Source organism: Callospermophilus lateralis, chromosome 12 (assembly GCF_048772815.1).
Source record: "Callospermophilus lateralis isolate mCalLat2 chromosome 12, mCalLat2.hap1, whole genome shotgun sequence".
In the NCBI taxonomy this organism is placed as follows: Eukaryota; Metazoa; Chordata; class Mammalia; order Rodentia; family Sciuridae; genus Callospermophilus; species Callospermophilus lateralis.
Window position 1 is genome coordinate 46,571,092 of NC_135316.1, and position 27,526 is coordinate 46,598,617.

Here is a 27,526-nt window from a genome sequence, read left to right on the forward strand (position 1 = left end):
AATCCTTTCCTATTGTGAGGGGCATCTCTATTCATATAAACAGGACTTGCTGATTACCTATGGCCTATTTAAAAAAAAAATTTGAACATTAGTTTGCTTCTCTATACAGAATGACACGTGTCTAGTGGAAATCCACATGTGATGTACATGTTCAAAAGTAGGGTCACCTGTCACTTAGCAACAAGCATTCTGCTTTGTGTCTTTAGTTTCTCTTCATTTCAAGTAAAAATAGCTGTGAAAACATAGCACTTAGATTTGCATTTATTTCTAGAAATATTTAGATTAACCTTCAAATATTTTTAGTTCCCAAGATAACTCACTGAGACAAATGAAACAGAAATAGCTTTAAATGAAGAAAAAAAAAATCAACTTACTTGGTAGAAACCTTGATACTCAAAGCAAGGCAAACTTGAACTTGTTATATAATATCCCAGACATGTATGTACAAAGCCTGCCCGCCCAACTCTCTCATCTGCTTTGAAATCTGTGGTAACTGAATTGACTCTGGATATTAGCCTTTTTTAAAAAAATATTTATTTTTTTAGTTATAGGTGGAGACAATATTTTTATTTTTCATTTTATATGGTGCTGAGGATTGAACCCAGTGCTTCATGCATGCCAGGCAAGCGCTCTACTTCTGAGCCACAATCCCAGCCCTGTATATTAACCTCTATTATCTGATTTTTTTTTTCTTTGTATCAGTACTGGAAAATACAAGATCACAACTAATGAAGCAGTGATTTGTAAACCTGAATCTAGAAGGGAGAATTCCAAATGGGATTTCTGTACCAGCAACAGAATTCAATTTACTTGAAATACAACAACTAAATTACCTTTGGGCAAAGAGTGGAATACCTTGAATAGTCACATGTCTATAAACACATCTAAAACATGTTTCTCTAACTCCATTTAAAGATACATAAAGGGACTTCTAGAGGAACCAGCAACAAGTATACTTTTGGTCTTGAAGTATTTAAATGTATGAAACACTGACTTTTAAAGGTTGAGAACCTAATAGATCATTTAGGATGTCATGAAGAGCAAGTGACCTGGTCCTGTAAAATTCTTCATGTACTGTTTGTGCTCTTGAGGTAATTACTCCAAAGTAACTCCTTATATTTTAAAGTGGATAGCGTCCACTTTCATATGGCCAAGGTCATTTCTGCTGTACTGTCTTTGAATTCTAACGGAAGCTGGGTGATCATATATAAAAATTTTAAGAAAAAAAAAAAAGTGAAGTACTTAGAAAGTCATTCTCTGTGGTTTGTAACTAACTACCATAGAGAAATGGGTGTAAGTGAAATTATTCTACTCTCCTCCAAAACATGAGAATTTACCCATGGCTCCAGGTGGCAGTGTTTTGTTTACAACCAAATTTAAATCTTTTTGTAAAAGACAACTTTAGACTTTTTAAAAAAATTTCTCATGTTTTTGATATTGAAATAAGAGACTAATCCTTTTCTCTCCTTAACCTAAGGACAATTAAATATGATTTGAAGCCAGGAAAGCAAGACCTACAACCATGTATGATGAGATTTTTTGGTGAGGATACTGGCCTTTAAAATGCCTGTGTCTTGGGAAGATTCACTGGGTAACTTCAGAAAACCTTTTGGCAAAGCTAAGTATATTTAGCTGGAAAACTGACGAGAATATTAACTGGTATGGGAAAGGTAATATTTTCGTATTTTATATTATGATTTGGTTTCAAGAGGGATTTGGAATATAACCCAAAGGCCTCTTAGCATGAATAAAATTAGGTTTTCATCTGTTCTATCATGTGGACTCCATTTAGGGAATATTTTTTTTTCTTTCCCTGTTCAGTTCCTCAATCATTAAAGTGACAATTCTTAATGTGTTTGGCGCTTAAGATTTTGCAGATTGCCATGTAGACACTGCTTCAATTGGGGTAGGCCTAGGAGACAAGGCAGCACTTATGACTATCCCTGCTTCTGTGAACAAGAATATTGGCCTCAGTTCTGTTCAGCTTTTTTGGCTCATATACCTAGTACACGATAGAGATGAGATCAGTTCCTAGTCTCACTTTTAAACTGTCTTCATTTTCTTACCTTCATTCGTGCCACTATCAAGTATGGCATGGAGGTAAAAGAGCAAGAGAGGGTTTTGAATGTTCTTTTGGGAATCTAAATTGGATGGAAATAAAAAATTAGCCCCAGCTTTAACACACATAGACATATATATTTAAACTGTAGGTGACTGCAAGGGTAGATGGTAAAATAAACCATGAAGGGCCATGCACTAAGACTTAGAACTAAAATAGCAGTTTCATAAGGATCCTGACATAAGCTAATTTGTCATGTTGGGTACAAAATATACCTCTGATCAGTTTCATCATTGTCAAGGAGATCTTGAAGTAGTTCATGTTCTCAATTCTCAGAACTGCCTTCAGAAAAAATGATCACATTAGGATATTTTTTTGAAGCCTAAAATGCTGAAATATTGTGATGCTGTAATGTGTGATATTGTGCTATGTATAGTTAACATAATCTACTGTTTGTTTTAGCCTGCAGATTGTACCTAAAAATACTGATTATATCATTACAGCCTAAATTCCCTGGGTAAAATATATTCTCATAATTAACGTCAAAGTGAGTTTTCTCTGATCTTTCTTCTCTTTTTCATTATTACTTTTGTTCATTCTCCAACATTTATTGGTCTCCTAAAATTTGCGAGCCTCTCCGCTATGTATTGTGAAAGACAAGAATGGCACTATGGTGGCCCACACTTCTCCCAGTAAGAATATGCATTGGTGCAGTCAAATACCGGGGCATGGGATTAGGGCATCTGGCTGAGTGAGAGGTGGCTGGGATCTATAGTGAGCCTCCCTGGTCTGTTCCCCCTCCTAATCAGTATTCATGTATGTCTGAAGGCATCTTCTTTGGTTGTACAAAGGAATCATTAAGACTAGGTTTATACAAGATTTACATGGATGGATATTTAAGTATTAATAAAAATCATACAATTTTACATGGAAATTAAAGTTTCTACAATAGTGTATTTAGAATTTTGGATAAAGCATTAATGCATTTAAAATCATGGGAAAATAATCATGGTACCAGTTATTCCTTGGTATCCAAGAGGGGATTGGTCTCAGGAAACCCCTGTGAATACCAAATCTGAAAATGCCCAAGAATTTTATATGAAATAAGATTTCATAATATATGCATGTAACCTACACATATTCTCCTATGTACTTTAAATAAGTAGCCTCTAGATTACTTAGAATCACTAATACCATGTACATATGTTATGCTGCATTGTTTAGGGGAAAATGGCAAGGAAAAAGGTCTGTACATATTTAGTACATGTGCAATTTGTTTGAATATGTTCAATTTGTGGTTGGTTGAATCAGTGGTTGTGGAACCTGTGGATATATAGGGCTGGCTGCATACTAAAATATGAAAAAAATATTTACAGAATCCCATTTTGAAATGTAATGAGCCAGAAAGTAAAATGGAAGCCATTTTTGAAGTACCCCATACATTTTCTTAAGAAGCTGGAACTGACTGGGCTAGATCAGTTCCTGACCCTTGACAACTTAAGTCTAGAAGGGACAAGAAGTGTTTTGATAACAGAATACCTAAATGAAGTATTTAAAAAGAAACTCTTATTGTGGTTTCATAATGTAGAATAGAAGAATTACATTCGTTACAAGGGATTTCTATTCACTGTAATATTAAGATTCTGTGTTGCTTTTTAAGCAGCATTTCTAATAAAAGCTACAGTACATCTTAGGGGATATGTTTTGAGGTGGATTGGGTGGGAGAGGTTGATTTAAAACTCAAATAAAATTAAAGGCCAGATTGCTTCACAGGCAGAGCCTATGGAACATATGAACTCTGCTGCACTTCACCTAAGGCCTTTTGAGTCAGTGAGTCCTTGTTCTGTCCAGATGTATGGAAACACATACACAGGAAACCAGGCCTTTCGCTGCAGTATACAGACGTTGGCACTGAATAGGTGCTCTGAAGAATTCCAAGGCGTGTCCCCTCTTGAGTGTAATTCAAAACCAAAAAAAAAAAAAAAAAAAAAGGGCAACTGTGCCTAATAAGCCAGCTCAACTGAATGCCAAAGAAAATTTGCCTCATGAAATGGAAATTCTGAAGCAAGTTACATAATGCTGAGCAAGTAAATAGGAGGACTTGTAAGATATGTCCAAATGGGGCAAATAGGTTTGTTGTAATCAGAATAGTCCAGCTCAGTAATATTTAATTACATTTGGTGAAATCCAAGTGGACTTGGAGATTGGGGACCTTTTATAAGCCATGTAAATATTTACTTTAATTTTTAAGAAGTGATGTATGTGAACTTCAGACGGTTTTTAAAAAGTTACTGGATATTGGCCAATATGGAGCCACCCAGATGTATTCATTATTAATTCTGCACATCCGTATTGATTGAGAAAAAGGACCATTTCCTTAGTAAATCAACAGTTTTTTAAACATTCGCTAGTTGCTAAGAGTAATGGAGTGAAGTGCTCCAACTTGAGTGTTTGTGAATTCTCTTCCGTGTAGTAAATTCACACATAAGCCAGATTCTGGCATTTTCTTCTCAGCCTTCTCTCTCTCTCTCTGTTGCATCCTATTCTTTGTTCCCTCCCTGGACTTTATCTAGGACTTTATCACCTTGTGCTCTAGATATTGTCATCCTGTCAGAGCCGCTTCTCGTCCTCACTTCCTTTTCCCCCTCCACTTTGCCACTGTTGAAAAACAAACAAAAACAAGAAACTGAAAGACTCCCTCAACTCTGGTATTCATGTTTCATTCCATAACCACGAGCTTAAGTGACCAGGATTTAAATGTATTTTTTTTCTTTCTGTTGTAGAGGAATAGCATCAAATTTTAGAAGTTCTTCTCACCGTATCTTCCTCTGTGCATTTCTTGCAGGATCAATGTGACTCTAGAAACAAATGGATGAATGAATATCCATATGAAGAGGAAAACAATAAAGGTCGGTTAATCAAGTTGTATAATTGCATTGAAAATAGTATTATTTTGAGCATTGTATTTGGACAGTTATTTCCATGAGAGCATTTCGTTGTTTGAATGAGATAAAGGTCAATACTGTACATGCACATTTATCTGTAAAAAATAATTTTTCTTTTTAACCCCTTAAACATAGACATTTGTAAGGAAGCCATCTGTTTTTGTACATGTGTAGCTGTCTTTCTTTCCCGGATCTCAAGGTGGTATTTTAAGCATCAACTTTCAAATGAATATTAAAATATGGAAAACCACTTGATAACAACTGATCACTGGGATCGAAAGAAAACCCCAAAGGAGGTCAGATTTTGTTTAATGTACATCAGTTTCTATGAGGCTAAACCTAAAACCAACACTGTGCTGGTGCAGTATTGCTGCATTCTTTGCCCCTGAAGTCTTTGTCTTCATTGGAAAAGTGGGATCATGATGGAAGGTTTTAACTTTAGTTTCCTACAGACAAATACAGTGAGACTTAAAGGAGGGAAAAACCCTGCGAATTTCGACTATAGGGAAATACTGGGCATTGCTTTATTTGCGGTAGTTATTTGAGTTTTTCTTACATTTCTTACTGGTTTTAATATAAGAGTCATAGGTAAAACCAAGGAAATTACATTATATTAAACTATTTCCATTTCATAAATAAAGCTTTTATATTGTACAGATCTGGCGTAGAGGTATGTGCCTCAGAACCCTTCATATGGCTGTATAACACATATAATTCATGTTTTCCTTCCCTTATTATTCTTAGTGCTTTCAAAAAATAAATGTATGCCATGCTATGTCTTTTTCTGTCAGCCCACTTTCATGGATACTTACAAATGATTTCCCACTTAAAATCTTCTCTTCCAAGCTCACTGCTAAAATTTTCCTTTGTAGTGTTTGTATCTGCAGAGTTTTCAGACAGGAAGTATTGATTCAAGGGAAACTTGTATCAAAAATGTCCATTTTACATGACCTCGGTATTGTCTCTGTGGGTGCACCTGTTTTGTGAGGGCTCATGTACCATGTGCTTTTTTTGTGTGTGGGCCATTGATGTGCTGGTAAACTGACGGGCTGTGTGAAGAATGGGAAATGATAGTTTTATGTGTGGTGTTTGTCGATTCCTGTGGTGTAAATACCCCTACTGGTGGTGACTTCAGTGGTTTGCCAATGGGCTTACATGATTCCTTAAAATTAACAATTGGCTTTCACTAGCTGAAGATGAGCTGACCCAAACACATCATTGATAATTTGGTTTATACAGTGATGAAGTTGAATTATGTACTCCTTAAGACTAGTGGGACACACCTAGAAAATGTAAAAATTTTTCCTTTATCTTTCTATAAACATGGAAATGTCCTTTAGACACTATCATGCAAAGTTTCCTTAGCTCTCTCCTTATGCATGACGTTGAGACAGTATTATGCTGTTTTCATTCAATTGTCATTCAATTTTTATGTTTAAATGAATCACAGTTAAATTGTAAATTTATAAATGTTGGTCATGTCATTGTTCCCTGAGTTTTTGATGACAACTGAAGATGTTGGCAGAGAGAATCATCACGTTACTACTTAGCCTGAGGATAAACTGAAAATATTTTCATTTCATTTTGTCGATAATATATGTGATTCATTCTAAACGATCCTGCCTCATAGTCCATCATTCATGAGTCCAAAAGTCTTTATAAGGGATGGAGCGGTTGGTATTTCATGTAATGTATTTGTCCCATTGGATTGTTTTCTTTCTTGCTACTTTTTCGTAGATTCAGTCCATATTTTTAGTTATATATACATATAGATCCCTCAGAACAGAAAATACATTGGTGCTTGTTTTTAAGTCTGCTTCAGTCAGCTGCTGTTAGTTTTAACAAAGTCTGATTCAGGGAGAAAACTGCAGATTTTGAAAATTTATGTTTTCTGTATTTTAAGTCTATTGACCTTGTCACTATTAAGATGTTAAGAAAAATGTCATCAGTGAAAGCAGTGCGACACAGCCTTCAGAAGTGAAGAGGGATTTGAATATGGCTCTTAAAACTGTTCTGTGCATTTCCAGTTTGCCAGTGGTGATAAAATCTTGCCAAGAGACACAGAGTATCATGTTGTGCCTTTCTGCTTAGTTTCTAAAATGTAAATAGCCTACTTGGGATTTATAAAATTTCTGTCATGTCCATGACTCTTACTTCCAAGAGTAGTCTTCATCTGCCCTTTTATTAAAAATCATACATTCACATAAAGTTCTTTCTTTACTCAATTTCATGGCACTTGAATTTTTCTCTTTACTGTGTGCCATTAGAAAACATGAAATAAATTCTGAAAATATTCCAATCATTCATTATTTCCTGCTCATAAATATCAGCTTAAACCCCGGGGTATATACTCCTTACTGTATTTCAGCAGTTACTTGTGAATGTGGTGGTTTCGGTGGGGGGACCTGGCTGCTCGCTTTACTTCCTGATTTTGCAGCCATTTTATGTATTCACTCAGTGATTCTCAGCAGCTGGCTCACAGCAGATGTTCATAGCATACACATGCATATACATTAGACCAGCTTATCAGAGTTCACATTAAGACTTTTGCTCTGTGACTATGTCTGATGAACAGCTGCTTAAGCCACCCAGCATCAGCAGTAGGGTAACTTTTACTTTTTGCATTTGGAAACCAAGAGGACAATTCCAAGCTTTTCTGAACATGCTTGCATTCCACACATAAAGGGCTTGTTTCCTAGTGATTGGTATGTATAGTGTAATGACTTTAAATTCCTTTTCCATGAAGTTCCAAGGCTAGCTCCTTGTGCAGAATAGAGGGATGGTAACAGTAGCAGTCCAGCTTTCCTCAGTTTTCAACTACATGGCTGTAGGTGCTCAGAAGGCCACTGTGCACGCGAGGGAATTATGCTGTCACGTTCTGTCCGCTTGGGCAGGGCCTCTGCCTGGGCAGTGAATGTGGAATTAGAAAAAGTCAGGTCTTGGCTCTGCAGTTATGTCTGTGTAATCTTGGGCCCACGACTTCTCCTCTGTGAATTTTAATTTTCTCATTTGCAAAATGGACCTGCGACACCTATCTGAATTATTTCAAAAGCTGTTGGGCAGTGAAAGCAAAAAGAATGTAGTTGTGAAAAAGATACGCAGCTGTAGGGTCCTAAAGGGCAGCATGGTATTGGTATTAGTATCCTGTAATGTGTTCTGGGTTACATTCATGCCATTCTGTGATTTCATCTCAAAGGCAAACATTTTCAAATTGGAATCATCCACGAAGATCAGTCTGCTATGCATGTGGTATATGACCCTTGTCTGTAGAGTTGGTTGGCTATTTAAGCATTTGTTGAATATTCCTTGGCATTTCTTACTTCATGTGGCATTCATCCTGTTTCCAAGCATATTTAATTATATTAAAAGTTCTGTAGATTTGATAGTGATATAAACTAGTAGGTACAAAAGAGTGTTTATGAAAATATCCTGAGTTAGGTCACTTCAACTTTGGGTACTCATTTATCTTGTCTTGGAAATGAGAACAAAGTGATATACCGGGATGTGAAAAAGATTATAGAATTATTGAAGTAGAATATCTTTATTATTTGAGAAGATGATGCATTGCTCATTTTAAGAACTTTGAAGCATGCAAACCCCATCTCTTCTGCACACCTTCTGTTAACATTCAGTGAACTTCATTTGCAGCAGCTCTGTGTGTATCAATACAAGTATTCAGAGATGTTTTTATAAAAGTAGGATCATATTTACACTTTGTATTTCCTCAAAAGGAAGACCATATGTGTTTCTAATGAAAAAAAAAATTTTTTTTCAGTTTCTTCTAGTGCAGTGGAAGAACTAGAAATTGAATTTAAAACTGAAGAAATTACCAATTTTGCATTAATGTCCTTTTACCTTAGTGAGACTCTAAGAACTGAGAGAGACAATCTTTTGAGTTCTGGTAACTTTATTTTAAAATGACTGAGTGAACCAGCATTTTTTTTTTTAACTTTTTGCTATGAAAGATAGGAAAATTAATGACACTTCTAAATGCCCCTTTCTCCCTTCTTGTTTTACTGTTCTTTAAAGAAACGTTGTTAGCATTTGCTTTCTGTTCTTCGCTGTTACCAGAGCTGGTTAGCCTTGACATTCCCTCAGAAGGGTGGACACGTGGCCACATGCTCTGGCCTCTGATGCCTCTGAAGGTCCAAGCAGCCCCCACTGTCCACTTACTCTTGTTTGCTTCTGTGTCCAGTAGTGTTTTTAATCAGCCTAACAACTCGGTAACTTCATCGATCATGTCTTTGTTTTTGTCAATTTTTATGTCAAAAGATTTTAAAATTATATTTAAGTATAGCTTTGGTTCTCTTTCTCAGGAAGTGTGAAAATACATATAACTTTTTTCCTTAATTTTCTGTATCTGTGGCCCTTAAGTACATGAATTCCACTTAATGTACTTGCCCATTGAACATTTTTTTCATACTATGTTTTCAGTATTATCCTTATTATTTTTTGTTCCCCAAATGGCATTTCATCTCCATAGTATTTCACAGCTTTTTGTCATATCTTCTGTTTTATTATTCTTTTTGAACCTGTACTTGTACCTCTTCCTTGAACTTGTTTTTTTTTTTTTTTTTTTTTTTAAAGTAAGATCCTTTTCTCCCCGACCCACTGCCCCCTTTGCTCGGGTGGTTCCTTCTGTCATGTTCTGCACTGGCCTTTGCTTGCATTTCTCTCTTGCTATGATATTTGCTGCTTTTACAGACAGCTCCCCCGTGGTTTCTCCCTGATTGCTACCCATCTGTACATGGGGCTAATATTTGCCAAGTACAGTGTAAGCAGAAGTACCAGTGGTTCAGGTGTGAGCTACATGTGTTCAGTTCTTTGATTTGAGTTTGTTATTTCAAATACTCTCTATGTGAAGATGTCATTTCCAAAGTCTTTGCTCCGTAGCTGAATTCCTTAAGACCAGGGTCCCTGTCTTTCTTCCTGTGCTGCTTTTTTGGGGGGTGCCCTTGGTAGGGGAGCCAGGCTCTATAAAATGTCGTGTCTGTGTTTGTTCCTTTAGTGTCACTTTCTCTGCTGAGATATCAATCTGTATTCACTGGATCATGCCAGACACCTGTTCTAATCAAAGGGTCAGTAGGTGGCCCTTTCAGAGCTGTGATTTATACTTTTAGGAAGTTCTGTGTTTTCCTCAAGGTCTAACAAGGGGTGTGTGTGTTCTCAGCATTTCACAGAATTTGACAGGTACATTTTGATTGGCAGTTTGGCTTTGTAAACTTCTTATTTTAACTTCCACTAAAAATGGAGATTTTTTTTTATTTGCCTTATAAATTTTCAGTGTGTTTTAAAGGAAGGGTTTAAAGTGCCTTTACATTGATGTCTTTGATGTGTTCTTTAAAATGCACAGAAGGGTCACGTCGTCTAGAACTTTCTGTGGTGATTATAAACGTGTGGCTGTGAACTTGGACTGCTGGTTTTCATACTGGTTCTGCTCTGCCTTAACCTTGCTTCTGCGTCTCAGTTGCTATGTTTGTGATATGGATGCAGTAACAATAGTACTTGCTCCTTAAAATTGTCATGAAGGTTCTATGAGAAAATGTACTTGCCTGGCATGTGCCTAAGGTCCCAGCAGTTCAGGAGGCAGAGGCAGGAGGATCATGGAGCCCAGGAGGTGGAGACTAGCAGCCTGGGTAACATAATGAGTCCCTGCCTCAAAACAAAAACAAAAACAAAAACAAACACAAAAACAAACCAACAAAAAAACAAAAGTAAAGTGCTGAAGCATGCATATGGCCAGTAGTTATGAGTACTCATTGAAAATAAATATTTATTATTATTTTAAGTCATGTTATGTTTGGAGTATAGTTAGATTGGCTTTAGGAGAATTGGCCACCCATTTCAGTTTTTGTGTATTTTCATTCTTTTTATTAAAATATGTGCTTGGAGAGGGGCATCATCAGCTCTCCAATTCACATATGAACTTCTGAACATGGAGTCTGACTGAGGTTTTCAAAGTTGTTACACTTTATGTTGTTAAGGAATAGATACATTTGAGTTTCTGTTGGAGAATAGAGCATGCTTGAAGACCCTGGATATGCTGTGGAAGTTGACAGATGTTAGTCATTCATTCACAGAATCTGAATAACTTCTGACCTATAGTACGATTAAATTCAGCAGCCATATATTTAGTATGCGTTTATTATTTGTAAGACACTGAGCTACAAAGACAAATTGTATTTAGATCCCTCTCTCAAGTCCTCATTGTCCCAGGGATAGGCAAATTAGTGCTATAATCTATTTAACATATGCTTGGGAGTGGGGGTGTGGGTTATCCAAAACTTCATCTATAGAACCACTTTTTGAGTAAGGCTTTTAATGGCAGTATGACCTTGACTGGAAGAAATAAGAACAACCAAGAAGTTATATTAAAACATTATTAGTAAACGCAAGTTTATGTTCTTTACTTTGGGCTCAGAAGTGTCCTGCAAATTGCCTCTTGGAGGTAAAATTAAACGTGATATTAAGTGATGGTATTAAATGGTTTAGCCAAGAATCTTTTGAGGCTCATTTGTATGTTGAGGCAAGTCTTTCCCTCGCCTCCATTGGCGCTCCCTGTTTCTTTCTTTTTCTTCCTTGCTTACTATAACATTTTGTTTTCTTACCACTTGACTGTAGTGATTCTCTATTTGAGTTTTGCCATCCTACTTAGAATACTTCACAAATGGCATCTCTATAATACATTTTGCCAGAACATTTCAAGAATGATCATAAAAATGTTATGAACATCTTTTAAATAGAGCCATTTTAAACAGTTTTGATTTAATGAGAACATTATAGTATTAGTGCAACATAGCAATTGATGATGATAAGCATTTACTGAAGTTTTCTGTCTGGTTATCTGTGACCAACATCTACATGACTTTTTTAAAAAGCAGCTTTCTTTTCCCAAGCTGATGTTAGCAGAGAATTAATTTCTCATATCTACGGAAGTTTGTTTCATAAAAAACATGAATGGTTATTGACTTGACAGTGAGTACAGTTCTTTATCTTATACATAATTCAGTGCTTCAGTATGCATCACAGTCTAATGGAAGTAAGGCTTACAAATATTCCACTTAACAGTCAGTTGATTATTAATCTTTAACATGCCGCCTCACCTGTATGTGTCTAAGAGAGTTCATGTGAAAGTTAATTTACTAATGTGAAAAGTTTTAAAATTTGTTTCTATGGATGTTCTAACAAATCACCACAACTAGTGCTTTTATTATTTAATATATATTTAGTTGTAAATTATTTATTTTTTATGTGGTGATGAGGATCTAACCCAATGCCTCCCTCATGCTAGGCAAGTGCTCTACCACTGAGCCACAGCCACAGCCCAAGCAGTGGTTTTAAAAGAACACAAATTTATTAGCTTAGAGTTATGGCAGTCAGAAGTCCAAAATGGTCCCATAGAGGTAAAATTAAGGTGTGAAGCTGTGCCCCTTTCTGGAAGCTCTGGGCAGAATTTGTTTCCTCTCCCTTTCCAGCTTCTGAGGCCACCCCCAGCTCTTGGTCCTCTTGCTGCATCTTCAGTCAGTAGCATTGGGCTAAGTCTTTGTCACAGTGTCATCTCTCTGGTTCTGATCTTCTGCCTCTCTTCCCACATGTCAGGACCTCTGGGCTCACCTGGTGATTCAGGATAATCTCAGTTCAATGTCAGATAAGTAGCAACCGTATTTGCATCAGCAGCCTTCATTCTGCTTTGCTCCATAACCTAATAGAGGGTTCAGGGTTGCGCACAAGGAAGTCTTCAGGGGCCATTATTCTGTAGGCCACAGATTATAAAGAATGTCAGTGGCTGAGATTGCAGGCATGTGCTATTACTGCCATATATGTGTGCTTGCCAGGTTTGAGAGAAATTTCATCCTCACAGATGTACGGTGATTTCTGTCAACCAAAATATGATTTCCTCTTTTGAGGTTCTGGAGAAGAAAAAAAAATGCCATTCAAATCATTTTAACTCTTAGCTAAATGTTAAAAATTCACATTATAAAAAATAATGTCTATTTTAGTGTTTCATATGTGATTTAAAGGCATATGTGGTTGAGTAATCTAAAACCTTATTTCCAAATTGTAGGGTGCTTACCACAGTTTCACGTGGTGATAACTGTGTTTCCATGTGCCTTCAAAGCCAGAGGCACTATTTTTAGAATTCATCAGGCCTTTGGCCTGACATGCCTTTATTTCTGTGTGTTATAATTCATAGCATATATATGATAGAACTAAAATTCTAGTTTCAGAAAACATGATCGTTTGCTTTTATTAAAAGTCCCTGTGGAGTGTGATGGGTACACTTAACTGAGACAGCTTGTACATCTTGCAGCAGTTGCTCAGGACCAAAAAAAAAAAAAAAAAAGTAAAGTTTTAACACCTGGCCAGCAGCTGTCCATTGGAAATAACAGGTGGGTACTAGGTTTCCTTCAGATCAGTGAAATTTTAGATTTCAAATATTTTTTTTTTCAGGAGAGATTTTAAAAAAATTGTTATCGTAGCAAGGAAATATTCTGCTGCGATGTTTTAAGTAGTTTCTTGTTCTTTTTAATTATACATGACAGTCTATTTTGACAGATCCCTACAAACATGGAGTATATTTTATTCTAATTAGGATCCCAGTCTTATGGATGTACATGATGTTGAGATTCACTGTGGAGTATTCACATAGTTACATAGGAAAGTTACGTCAGATTCATTCCATAGTCTTTCCTATTCCAATCCCCCTCCTGTCCCTTTATTCCGCTTTGGCTATTCTTCCCCCTACCCCTTTGTTGTGTGTTAGCATCCACATATTAGAACATTCATCCTGTAGTTTTAGGGATTGGCTTATTTAACTCAGCACAACTGTAGTGTCGAGATCCATTATTAACTGGGAAATGTCACAGAGTCATTCTTCTTTATGGCTGAGTAAGATTCCATTGTGTATATAAACCATATTTTCTTTTTTTTATAATTTTTTTTAGTTGTAGACGGACATCATACCTTTATTTTATTTATTTATTTTTATGTGAAGCTAAGGACTGAACCCAGTGCCTCACACATGCTAGGCCAGTGTCCTACCACTGAGCCACAACCCCAGCCCCATAAACTACACCTTCTTTACCCCATTCATCAGTTGATGAACACCTAGGTTGGTTCTATAGCTTAGCTATTGTGAATTGTGCTGCTATAAACATTGATGTGGCTGTATCATTGTAGTGTACTGATTTTACCTCCTTTGTGTACAGACTGAGGAGTGGGATAACTGGGTCAAATGCTGGTTCCATTCCTAGTTTTCTGAGGAATCTCCATACTAGTTTCCAGAATGTTTGCACCAACTTGTAGTCCCATCAGCAATGTATGAGTACCTTTCTCCCCACATCCTCACCAACATTTATTGTTACTTGTATTCTTTTTTTAAAATACCTTTATTTTATTTATTTATTTTTATGTGGTGCCGAGGATTGGACCCAGAGCTCATACTTTGGAGGCAAGCACTCTGCCACTCAGCCACGACCCCAGCCCTTGTTACTTGTATTCTTGATAATTGCCCTTCTGATTGGACTGAGATAGAATCTCAGTGTAGTTCTAATTTGCATTTCTCTAATTGCTAGAGATGTTGAACATATTTTCATATATTCATCAACATTTGTGTTTCTTCTTTTGAGAAGTATCTGTTTAGTTCCTTTGCCCATTTATTGATTGTTTTATTTGGTGTTAAGCTTTTTGAGTTCTTTGTATACCCGGGACATAAACGCCTTATCTGATGTGTGGGTGGCAGATTTCCTCCCATCCTGTAGACTCTCTCTTCATGCTCTTGTTTGTTCAGTCCATCTCCACACAGCCGAGACTGAGCATGTCTAAGGGAATACATTCTGAGAAGGAACTTTGGCCATATTCAGAACTTCACATCACAGAGTGACTCATTTTTTTTTTCAGGGTGCAAATAGCCGGGATCTAGGGGACAGTTAAATACCACTGGATAAAGAGAAGCTGATGGTATCCTAAGCTGTAGAACACTCATCAGCGTGTTTGCCACATGATGCTGGCCCTCCTGCTGCAAGCTCACCTGAGTGTGTTGGCTAGAAAACTTTCATGTGGCCTGAGCTTCCTTTGCAACCAAAAAACCATCTCCAAGGGCAGCTGGGTGGGAAAATAGGAGGTGCAGGCTTTCTCACTCTAGGAAATCGTGCCACACTGTTTCCTGCATATTCTATTCATCAAGGCAATTACAAAGACCTGACCCTTCATTTCAAGGGCAGAGAAGTACACTGAACCCTTGAATGGAAGAGTGGTGGAAGAGCACATGAGACTAGAAGTATTGTAGTGAATATTCTGGAAAATAGCATCAGCCAGGGTCCATCTTCAAACTGGAGGGCTCCATAGGATTGCTTTTCTAGAACAAGTTATGGTACCAGATTTTATCAGTCAGGGTTTGATGAAAGAAACAGAACCTTGGGAATGGTGGAAAATGTGGGATTTATTATAAGGACTTTTCCTCATACCGTGGTAGAAGTTGGCTCAGAAAATTATGTATGGGTGTGGCTTCTGTATACTGGGAACCAGTCTAAAGTTGGCAGGGAAGGCAGGTGGGAAGAGGGAGGAGCAAGAAACGTGGAGGGTAAAGACAGGTTGGACACCAGTTCTGTGCTTGTGCCCAGGGACTCTGGGACCAGCTGGTGCTCTGCAGTGAGCAAAACATGTCATGGCCTAAGAATCGGCTAAGCTGACGGAGGACTAGGTGCGGGAATTGCTGTGGGCCGACTCCTTCCCTGCTGTAGCCAAGAGAATGAGCACAAAAGTGACAATGAGAATGAGCTGCACCCATGTCTGGAGCCCTGCATGGGCCTTCCCAGTGCAAAATGCACACAGCTGCTGTTGTGCTTCTGCCTTTTGAGTCTCACCTGAATGTCTCCTACAATCCAAGAACTAAAGCACTGTCCAGGGAAGATGATTCTGGGGGAATGGGCATCAAGCTCAGCCAAGCTGAGACTCATCAAATCTGCTGTCTGAACCCCATGCTGTTTCTTCTCTCCCTTCTCCCTTGCTGCTCTCCCATCTCCTCCACCTGAGGGTTGAAGATCACAGACCTACTTGATTCCTTCCCCCCTTTTATTAATCTTTTCATTCTTATCAGAGGACCTGAAGCCTTGCCCTTGACCTGGCCTTATGGTGAAAGAGCCCTGCTGCCATACAAATGGACATTCTCACATGAAGAAGGCTTCTGTGCCTTGGAACACCAGCTGCCTCGAGGCACTGTTTGAGCTCCACTCATCTCTTGAGAACTTGAAAGATTACTTGGGGCCTCTTTATTTTCTCCACAAGTACACTTGACTCAGTTGTCGGTGTCCGTCATGGTGGAGACCATTCTGCTTCCTGAATCTTCACTGTCCATCCTGTGATGCCATAGATCATATGATCTGGCTCAGTCCAAGGTCAGATAGCCACCCAGAGGTGCAATTTAGAGCATTAGAAAAATACGAGAAAAAGGAAAATTCTGGTTGCCTACATGGTGGGAATACATGAATGATCTGGATGTCACAGGCTTATCCAGGTAATAAAGTTTAAAGCGAAATCGTGAGCAACGGCAATATGAACACTTTGTAGTCAGGAGTGTAAATGACTGACAGGCCCCACAGTTAGTTTGAAGCAAGGTGGATGGGAAGTCACGGGGAGAACCCAGATGCTGGAGCACATTTAGTATGGAGGAAAATAGCCAGATTGAGATTGGGGAACCAGGAGGCTTGGAAAGGATGCCCAAGATGCAGTTACAGAGCAAAGGTAAAGGGCAACCCCGCTAGCACTTCTGAAGTTGAAGTGGGCTGGCCTCAAGGAGGCGTGGCACAGGGCAGCTTCTTTAGGCAGGACTGGGTTGGCCTGTGGCTTCTTACCTCGCATGTCAACTCGGACATGCTGGTGAGGTTTCCCGGGGTTCTGGTTCAGCTATGGTCCAGGACTTCCTGGGACAAACATAAAGGGAACAGTTGGTGAGGTGACTGTAGACAGGGAGAGGGGGACTGTCCTTGTTTTGGATTCAGGGAACCAGGTGAGAAAGGCTTTTGAAAACAACCTGCCTCAAAGTCCCAGAACTCTATTACTAATCCCCAGGAAGATGGGACTCTAATTTGTGATTTAGAGTCAATACAGAAGTTGCATTCTAATCAGAAAGGGAATAAGAACAAATAAGTTGCTTAAAAGGTTAGTCTACCGGGGCTGGGGTTGTGACTCAAGTAGTGGAGTGCTTGCCTGGCACATGTGAGGCACTGGGGTCCATCCTCAGCACCACATAAAATAAAGATATTATATCCATCTAAAACTAAAAAATAAATATTTTTTTAAAAAGTTAGTCTACTAGTAGAATATGCCAGTTTAAACTTATATATTTATTCTTTATGTTTGTGTGGAGGTGGGTGGGTGAGTGGGTATTGAATGCGTGACATGCTTGCTAGGCTTTTCTGAGTTCATTTTATTTCTTTTAAGTTACTAAGTTCCATTTCAACTGAATTGCATATAAAATTCACCAGTCTTTAATCCCCAGGAGCCCAGGATCCAAGATACCTCACCTGGTTGTTCCTACTATGGACTACTCCTTATGAGGATTAACATTACTGAACTATAGATATGAAGATGGAAAATGTTATCTGTAGAGCTTATCATATTTATGCTTGCAAATTCCTTTCTTCTGCACAATATATTTATTCTAAAAAGGAGAAAATGTAGGGTTCTGGCTTCTGGCCAGATTTGTTATTTCTATCTGTGACAACCTGTGTCAGTCTTTGACATACTGTGGTACTTGCCTAAGGATGCACAGCAGTTCTAGCAAAACCGAATATATCAAATCTGTTTTAAAGCATTCATTTTTACGTCCTTTCTGAAAGTGCCTGGTAAAGTGAAAAGACTCCAACAGAGAAATGATGGTGGAGGTGGTACTTGTGAAATATCTGTGTGGGAGGGAGGAGATGGAGTGATTACAGGTAAAGCAGTGGGATGCAGAATTTGTTTTTAAAGGAATTAAGTGGTAGATTTATGTTTATAATTTTTCTTGGTTCTACCCTGGGACTTAAATGCATTTTAACTACTTACTTGTTCAAATGGGTAATTATGAAAGCCCAGTCTTGCCTCTCAACTCTCCTATAAAGTTTGAGGACAATCGAACTATCACATACTCAGAGGTGGCCCTGGTGTGCAATTTGAGCTGCACAGCCCACTGGTGGCCAGCACAGTGTGTGGGTGGTCAAGGAGAGGCAGAGGGAGAGAAGGCGTAGGGATCTCTGTTGGAACCAGGTGAGAATTGACCTTCTCTTCTTCCTTTGCTCCAGACAGTTGTACACCAGCTGCTTATTTCTTATTCTGCCAGAGAAAAATAAATTGTTATAATCTAGGAGCTTAATCGTAAAAAAATTGGCAGGAAACTCTTTCATGTTTTTTTGAGTAAGAAATTAGATCGTAACCCGCCTCTATCCATGAAACTGAAATACTGTAAAAGTCTTAGTAGAAATCTCTGGTAGTAACAGTTGCTGTTTCCACACTGAAATATGTGTACAGGGCGAGAGGGGAAATTAATTGGGTACAGTGGGTTATCTGATTGCCTTTTTTAATGTAGAAACAGTCTTGTTATATAGTGTCAAATGCAGAGTCTTCACAGGAAGGAGATGATGCGGTCCTTGGCAAAAGAACATCATCTTTCCAGAATTTTTTCACAAAGAGTGCTGAAATTTCAACTATATATCTTAGAAATGCAAAAACTTAGCTTTCAATAGTACTACAGGAATTATCTCATTCAACTGGCTGAAATAAATAGAAAAGATCAATAGAAATGAAGGAACTTTCTCAAAGATATGTTGTTATAGATTTGTGGGTTGGTTTTGTAGAAAGGCCACCCAGAAACATGGTTACTTGCAATGCATAGATGTAAAACTCCCATTTAAGGAAGAAAGTTTGACTCCTACCTGTTTGTGAATTTGTATCAAGTATTAAGGTACTTGATGCATATCTTTTTAATGGGTGTTTGAATAAAATGTGAATGGGAACAAAGAAAGAGAATGAGAATAATAGTGGCAAATACCTGTGATCCCAGCTGCTGGAGAGACTGAGGCAGGAGGATCACTTGAGCCCAGAAGTAGAAGACTAATCCCAAAAGAGAGAGGGGGCGGGGGAAGTGAGTAGGCATCTGTTACTTTTTTCCTTCTCCTTTGAAAAATAGTATTAAAGAAGAGTCTCCTAGGGCTGGGGATGTGGCTCCCAAGGCTGGGGATGTGGCTCAAGCGGTAGCGGGCTCACCTGGCATGCGTGCGGCCCGGGTTCAATCCTCAGCACCACATACAAACAAAGATGTTGTGTCCGTCGAAAACTAAAAAATAAATGTTAAAATTCTCTCTCTCTTTATAAAGAAAAAAAAAAAAAAGAAGAAGAGTCTCCTAGGCGATGGAAGAGAAAGGAAAATAAGGTCTTGAGAAAATGGACAAGTGAGTCACGCAAAATCTGAAATGCTGAAAGCTCTTTTAATTAAAAGTGACTTTTCTCGTATATGGTAGTGAAGGAAGAGGTCCAGTTTGCAGGATGTGACAATGTGGATAGAATAGCTGTGCTGTCTTGGTTAAACCCTCTGAATTTACTGCTTTGGTTAGGGTTACATATAGTGACATGAAGAAAGTGTTTTCTTACATTGAATGTTTTTTATGATCTAACAATTTTAAATCCAAGCATCTATCAACAAGCCCTCCCTTCTTTAAATGGAAAATATGCTTATTGAGGATTTTCTTTTCCTATCTGAGTTTACACTTACTTTTAATGCAGATGAAACAACAAAACCCCTTTGTTTGCTAGATTGAATGTAGCAAGGATTCCTTCTACTCACTTTTTCTTATGCTTTTTTTTGTTGAAAATCAAGCTTCAATTTTTGCTTTAAGAATCAAAGAATTGCTTGTGTTGCGTCAGAATATATTCTTCATTTTAGCCAAATCATTTTTATTTTCAAGTCATTTTTCTGAGAATTCTTATTTAACCAACCAAAAGAATGAATCATTATAGTTGAAAAAGCAGGGGGTAAATTCTTTTGTAAGTTGATAAATACAAAAAGAATGCCTGTAAATAATAAAGCACAATATCACAAAGAGAAAACCCAATTTAAGAAATAGATTGTTTCCAGCGTTTTTAAAACCCCATTTAGTCCCAGACATGAACATTGTTGTGAATATCACATTATAATTTCCTTGATTTTTATAATACTTTTCGTCATGTGTAAGTATATATTCAGAACTATATTGCTTACCTTTTTGCTTGTTTTGTGACACATGAATAGGGACCATTGTTTTTCTCTTGTGATTTGCTTTTTTGGCTTCAGGTTTTTGTTTTTGGTCCTTATTCTCCTTGATGTCTATAGGTGAGAGTTTTCATTTCCACAGGTAAATAGGAATCTATTATATGACCATACTATAATTTATTTCATCACTTTCCAGAAATGCACATTTCTATTCTTCCAAACTTTTTTCTATTTTATACAGAGCTACTATGAATAGTCACTTAAATGTGTTCTGGTTCACATTTAGAAGAATTTTTCTGGAGCATTTACCCAGAAGTAGAATTGCTAGATTGTCAAGTGTGCACATTTCATCTTTGCAAGGTAATGCCCAGTTGTTTACCCATGGGACAGTAGCAGTTGACTCAGAAATTGCCCTGTTTGATAGTTCCATTTGTCCACATCCTTACCAGCTCTTCGTTTCTGCTGACATTTAAAGTTTTATCAGTCCAGTGTGTGTGAAATAACATCTCACTATAGCTTCAATTGAGCTTTGCTATTATTTATGGTTCATATGTTTATCTTCTTTAGAATTATTTAATTCATGTAGAATGTTCATCTTTAGAATTCTTTTTCATGTCCTTTGTCTATTTTTCAACATTTTTCTTGATCAGGGAGAATATTCAGGATTAATAAAACATAATGGGGGGGCAGTATAGGAGGAACATATTTTTTCTGGATTGTGGAATTCATTTTAAATATTGGTTTAATATTTCATATTGTTGTATTTATAAATATTTTGTTCAGTGCTTTTTCTATCCAACTTGATCATAATGATATATTTTGTACTACTGAAAATCTGTTTAGTAATATCATATGTAGGGTATTTGTATTTTCAAAAGTGAGGTTGATCACCAATTTTTGTCATAATAATCTGGCTGGGGATTAGTGTTAGAATTTTTCTTTCTCTATTAGAATATGAGTCAGTAAAATAATCTACTTAAATATTTGGTAGGACTCATTTGTAAAACTATTTGGGACTAGGGTCTTCTTTGTGGGTAAAATTTGAAATTAAAAAGTGGGCTTTCAGATTCTTCTTGAGTCAGTTTTGATAACTTGCATTTATCTGTTGTTAAGTTTTCAACTTGTATTTGTTTTCTTGGGTTACTTAGCACAGTATTACAGGCAGTATGGCCTAAATGACAGAATCATTTACCCACCCCCGCCCATTTCTGGAGGGTCCAACATGTAGTGTTATGGAGGTCTTTCTCCTTAATTGTGCCTCCCCTACTCTCCTGTGTACCTCTGCGTCCACGCCTACTCTTCGTGTAAGGACCCTGGTCATACTGGTGAGAATCCACCACAGGACTTTATTTCTATCTGAATTATCTCTGTTAAAGGCCTTATCTCCAGAACACATTCCCAGATACTAGGCTGAAGGACTTGAAGATATGAATTTCGGGAGAACAGAATTCAACCCATAAAAAGATGTTCCCTTTACTATATCATTTTTTTTCTTTATTGGTTCTTTTTAATTATACATGACAGTAGAAACCATTTTGATACAATTATATAAGCATGGAATATATCTGATTCTAGTTAGGATACCATTCTTGCGTCTGTTCGTGGCAGGGGGACTCACTGTGGTGTTTTCACATATGTACATAGGAAAATCACATCAGATTCTTTCCACTGTCTTTCCTTATGTTTTTAATCTTGCAATATCTGTAATTTCTCTTTTGACAGAAAGATTAGTTTGAGGTTCCTCCTCTCCTTTTATTTCATAAGACTTGCCAGGGATTTGTCAGTTTTACAGTATTAAAAGCACTCCCTTTAATTTTGTTGTTTCTTTTGCATCTCCATCTATTTAGTTACTTTTCTTAAAAATTTCTTTGAATTTATTTTCTACAACCCCAGCCCTAATTTTTGTTTTTAATCCTCTAAGCATCTTAATGTGATTTCTTAAAGCAGTAGCCCATAAATTTTTTAAAACTATATGTTTTATGTCAGGTGTGGTGGCGCACATCTGTCATCCCAATGGCTAGGGAGGCTGAAATAGGAGAATCACGAGTTCAAAGCCAGCCTCAGCAAAGGCAAGGCACTAAGCAGCTCAGCGAGACTCTGTCTCTAAATAAAACACAAAATAGGGCTGGGGATGTGGCTCAGTGGTTGAGTGCCCCTGAGTTCAATCCCTGGTACTGCTCCCCCAAACAATATATTTTATAATGACTATTTTCATAGCATAATGTGTGGAGAATGGACCATTTACCTCCTGCTCCCACATGGGCCCAGTCTTTCCCACTGTCATCCTTTCATGGGAGTTGTCCACTGGTCACCATCAATGAACCTGTACTGACCTATCCTTTTCACCTAAAGACCATAGCCAGGTCTACATTAGGATACATTTTAAGGGTTTTGAGAACATTTTTTTTTGTTGTTGTTGTTATGTTGGAGATTGAACCCAGGGCTTTGTGCATGTGAGGCAAGCACTCTACCAACTGAGCTATATCCCCAGTCCCATGCATTTACCTTTGTACTTTGACACAGAGTACTTCCCCTGCCCTAAAAATCTCTGCACTGTGTCTGTTCATTTCTCCCTCTGATGGTTTTACCATCTCTATCGTTTATTCTTATCCACAATGTCATATAGTTTGAATCATATAGTACGTGGTCTTTTCAGATTGGCTTCTTTTGCTTAGCAAAATGCGTGTATGTTTTCTCCTTGACTTTTATGGCTTGATGGCTCATTTCATTTTAGTGCTGAATAATAATATCCCATTATCTGATGTGCTACAGATTACCTATCAATTGACTTCCCGGAGGATATCTTGTTTGCTTCCAGGATTTTGTGGTTAGGGAAAAAGCTTCCATAAACATCTGTGGATAGGATTTTCTATGCACGTGAGTTTTGACTCTTGCATAAACTGCAATGAGCACAATTTCTGGATTATGTTATATGTTTATCATATAACAGCTGGGAGGAAGAAACTATCTTTCAAAGCACCATTTTGTATTTCTTCTAGTGATGATTGGGCATTCTTGTTGCTCCACTTCTTTGTCAGCATTTGTGTTTGTCAGTGTTCTGGATTTTGGCCATTGGTATGTAGTAGTATCTCGATGTGGCGTTTGCATTTCCTGGTGTCTTAATGCATTGGCGCTGCTATAACAAAGTATCCACAGACTGAATAATTAATAAAGTATTGAAATTGCTTGTTATATCTGGAGAATGGGAATCCAAGGTCAAGGTGCTGGCATTGGTCTGTTAAGGGATATGGTCTGTTTCTAAGATGGTGCCTTGTGACTGTGTCTAAAGGCAGAAAGGCAAGAGGGGCAAACTCCCTGAAGCCTCTTTATAAGAACATTAATCCATTCATGAGGGCAGAACCCTAATACTTTATCACTTCTCTAAAGGTGCCACCTCTTAAGACCACAGTGATAGGATTACATTCCAACAGTGAGTTTTGAAGGGGACACCACCCTTCATCCATAGCACCCGAGGACATCTGGTGTGGATTTCTGGATCATCTTTTCATGTGCTTACTCCGTGTTTGTCTGTCTTTGATGAATTCTCCATTAAGGTCTTTAGTTTTTTTTTTTTTTTTTTTAAACTAGGTTGTTTGTTTTCTTATTGTTGAGTTTTACAAGTTCTTTTTGTATTTTGGATCTTTTACCAGGTTTGTCATTTGCAAATATTTTCTCCACTCTGTGGTTTGTCTGTTCCTTCTCTTTACAGTGTCTTTTGAAGAGCAAACATTTTAATTTTAATGAAGTCTGGCTTCTGAACCATGCCTTTCATGAATAATGCCTTTGGTGTTGTATCTAAAAAGTCCTCCCCAAACCCAAGGATATCTAGATTTTCTCCTTATTTTCTAGAAGTTTTATGGCTTTGCATTTTACATCTGGCTCTGTGATTCATTTTGAATTGATTTTTGTGAAGAGCAGAAGCTCTCTATTTAGAATTATTATTATTATTATTTTTTTTTTGCATGTGGTTGACCAGTTATTGTAGTACCATTTGTTGAAAGGACTGTGTTTGCTGCCTTGTACTTGCCTTTGTTTCTTTGTCAAAGATGAGTTGACTGTTTGATACATGTCAATTTCTGGGCTCTGTTATGTTTCCTTCATCATTTTGTGCTTTTGCCGGTACCACAAAGTCTTGATTGTTGTAGACTCATTGTATGTCTCTGAAGTCAGGTAGTGCTAATCCTGCAACATTATCGTTCTCATTCAATACTCTGTTGGCTATTCCAGGTGTTCTGTCTTTCCGTATAAACTTCAGAATCAGTTTGTTGATATTTTCCAGATAACCTGATAGGTTGCTGTGATCTTCAGTATGAAATATTTTCTGTGTCATCCTATTTTCTTTATGATGTTATAATGTTTTCTTTGAGAGTCTTGAATTATTTATAAGTGTTAATTTTCCATTGTACTTTTAGTTACTTTTATATTAAGTTCTAATTTCATGGTGTCATATTTGTGGCACATGGCCTGCTTGATACTAATTATGTTCCTACTATATGGTTAGTATCAAGGATGACTTTTGTAATTGCTTTATATGTTTGAAAAGAACTTATTTTCTCTTATTATTATGAACTTCATGTCATATTTAGTAGATAAAGCTACTTTGTTATATTTTCTCTGATCTTTTTAATGTTATTTATTTTTAGTTGGTTCATCTCTGCGTGACTGAAAGTGTTGTTTGCAATCTTTGATTCTTACTATGGCTTTTTTGTTTCTCCTTGTATTTTTGTATGTTTTGGCTTGACATATTTTGAACCATTCTAAATGAATGTATTCTTATTTACAAGTTTTTTTGTTTGTTTTTGTTTTTTAATACAAAAAAACAAAATTGGCCCTGTGTCTCTCTGCATATGAGTCTTCCTTTTCTTTTGTAATACATGTGCCTCTTCTGTCAGAATCTAATACATGTACTCTAGCATGTATTTCCTTTCTTTTAGCATTGGGAGCTTATTATTCTAATTCACTCTAAGTTGACCAGAATCATTTGAAGATTGTGAGTGGGTCATGTGGGAAGAGTTCTTTACTAATGACATGGGTTTTTGTATTGCAAAATGTCTTGGAAATTTGCAGGAAACTAGAGTCTTGAAGCCTATTGTAACACAGCCAAGATGGCATTGGTGCAGATGGGCATGTTAGCACCTGACATGGAGATAAAAAGAAGTTTATTCTCTGTTTCCAAGGGAGGATTGACTGATGTACTGACTGGAAGTTGATGGTGACGTAAAAGGCCTGTATGAAAGAGTAGGCTTCAGTATCTATCTTGAGCATCTGGTTCCTTGAAATTAGCACTTAGCACATTTGAAATGCTATAAGACTAACTCCTTAGTTCACTTTTGTACCTGTTTCATTTCTTTATGTCTCAAAAATATAACTGAGAGATTCTGAATAATATAACTTTAATACTTGTTACCTTAGGATAAAAATAAACCTCCTATTTTTGCTGTGAAAAGACTTACTGCCTAGGTTTATCTGTTAATTCCTTGTCTTTTAAAATTTTGTTTGGCTCAACATGTGTTAGGCACAGTGCCATTTTCTTGTTTTCCAGCTGTGATTCTGAAGGGTTTGGAGTGTACCCACACTGAATTCACTCATAAACAAAGATCATACAGTGGAAAGAGCTTTGGTGAGAGAAGTGTACTCCCAGGCCACATGAGGGTGTTTTGGTCAGCAACTGAGCGCATATACACAACGATGGTCCTATCAGATTGCCACAAAGGTGAACACCTCCCACCACCTATTGACGTTACAGCTGCCCTAGTACCATAGCGGATTGCATCACAGGCTTTCTTGGTGATATGTTGGTGCCAACAAATCTGTACTGCCAATCATATAAAAATATAGAACATGTAATTGTGCAGTGTGTAATACTTGATAAGGATAGTAAATGTCTTTGTGTAGTAAATGCATTTACTATATTATATATTTATCATTACTTCTGCTTTTTTATTATGCAGTGGTGCACCAACAGCAATTTCCTGTAGCTCATGGTCACGTGACTCTCGACCGCAACACTTTCTCTTGTGCTTGATTTAATCCTGAATTTTGCTCCTTTTGGTTCTAGTAGGAAAGGTTATAGTGTGTGTGTGTGTGTGTGTGTGTGTGTGTGTACTTGTGTATCCTATATCCTGATGAGTAGTAGGCTTGGGCTGTGCCATCTAGGTTTGTATGAGTACGCTCTGATGTTTGTGCAATGACAAAATCTCCTATCAACATGTTTCTCAAAACCTAACCCTTTGGTTAAGCGACACATGATTGTATATGGTTCTGGGACAGCACATAGCAGACACATCCAACTAGATTCAAAGGAAAACCTTCAAATAATATGAAGATTTCTCCAATGAAAATAAAGCTTAAGATGAGTGAGACCTCAAGATGAGTGGAAGCAACCCGTAGAAAAGTTAGGAGCTGTGGAGAAAGATGTAGGTAGATGTACATATATGAATATACTATAGTGAACCTCACCATCCTGTATATCGATGGGACACTGAATAATTAAAAAAAAAAAACTTGGTAAATAGCAGAACAAACAGTAAAGAGACGTGAACAGGGGCTGGGAGGAAGGAGGGGAAGAGGAAATACTAGGGACTGAAGTGGAACTAATTATATTCCATGCTTTCATAATCATGTCATATATATATATTTACAAAGAACCAATAAAAAAGATGAAATAAATAAAAGTTTCAATTCTATAATTAATTTATAGAAGGAAAGAAAGAGAGATAAACAGGTGTAGGTTGGAAAGAGATCAGCCACTGGAGGGCTGAGAAAGATCATCAGGGTTTGAGAAAGAGTGTATAGAGAAATGAGCTGTTGAAGGTAGGGGGCCAAAGTGTACAGAGCCTTTAACTGAAGTGTAATATTTACTGTGGAATGATCAGGTTTGTAAAATATGATGCAATCCTTGAAACTAAAGACTATGTGTACATCTTAGTAGATTAACAGGACTTTCCTGTCAGAAGGTTACGTTTATATTGCACACTGATTATGTAGTTGATTGGAATTTTAGACTTTTAGATACAAATGCATGTTCTGTCTGTATTAATGGAACAATGCCTTTTTAACAAAATAGGAATGTACGAAGATAAAAATTACAGTGAAAGTTTAGTTCTTAAGTTTCAAGATTTCCTTTTACTCCTTTATGGAAAAAATTAGTAAATTTATTAGTTAACCTCTGGTATAGAACTTTTTTACACTGATCCTCTAGAAAGGTAAGAAACCTGCACTGTGAGTGATGTTGGTATTCTACAGCAAATGATCTGTTGAAATCTATTATTTTCTATTGCACTCATTTCATTGTAAGTT

At 37.3% G+C, this 27,526-nt stretch overlaps 1 protein-coding gene across 2 annotated transcripts in view; it reads left to right on the forward strand.

Annotated features, from left to right (window-relative positions):
* Positions 1-27,526, forward strand: part of Klf12 (KLF transcription factor 12) — a 445,629-nt gene that overhangs the window by 134,441 nt on the left and 283,662 nt on the right. For both annotated transcript variants that reach the window (XM_076872059.2, XM_076872060.2), the window contains one exon: positions 4,905-4,968. In XM_076872059.2, coding sequence (XP_076728174.1) covers positions 4,936-4,968 — 33 coding nt within the window. In that variant the 5' untranslated portion in view covers positions 4,905-4,935. The remainder of the gene's footprint in view (positions 1-4,904; positions 4,969-27,526) is intronic.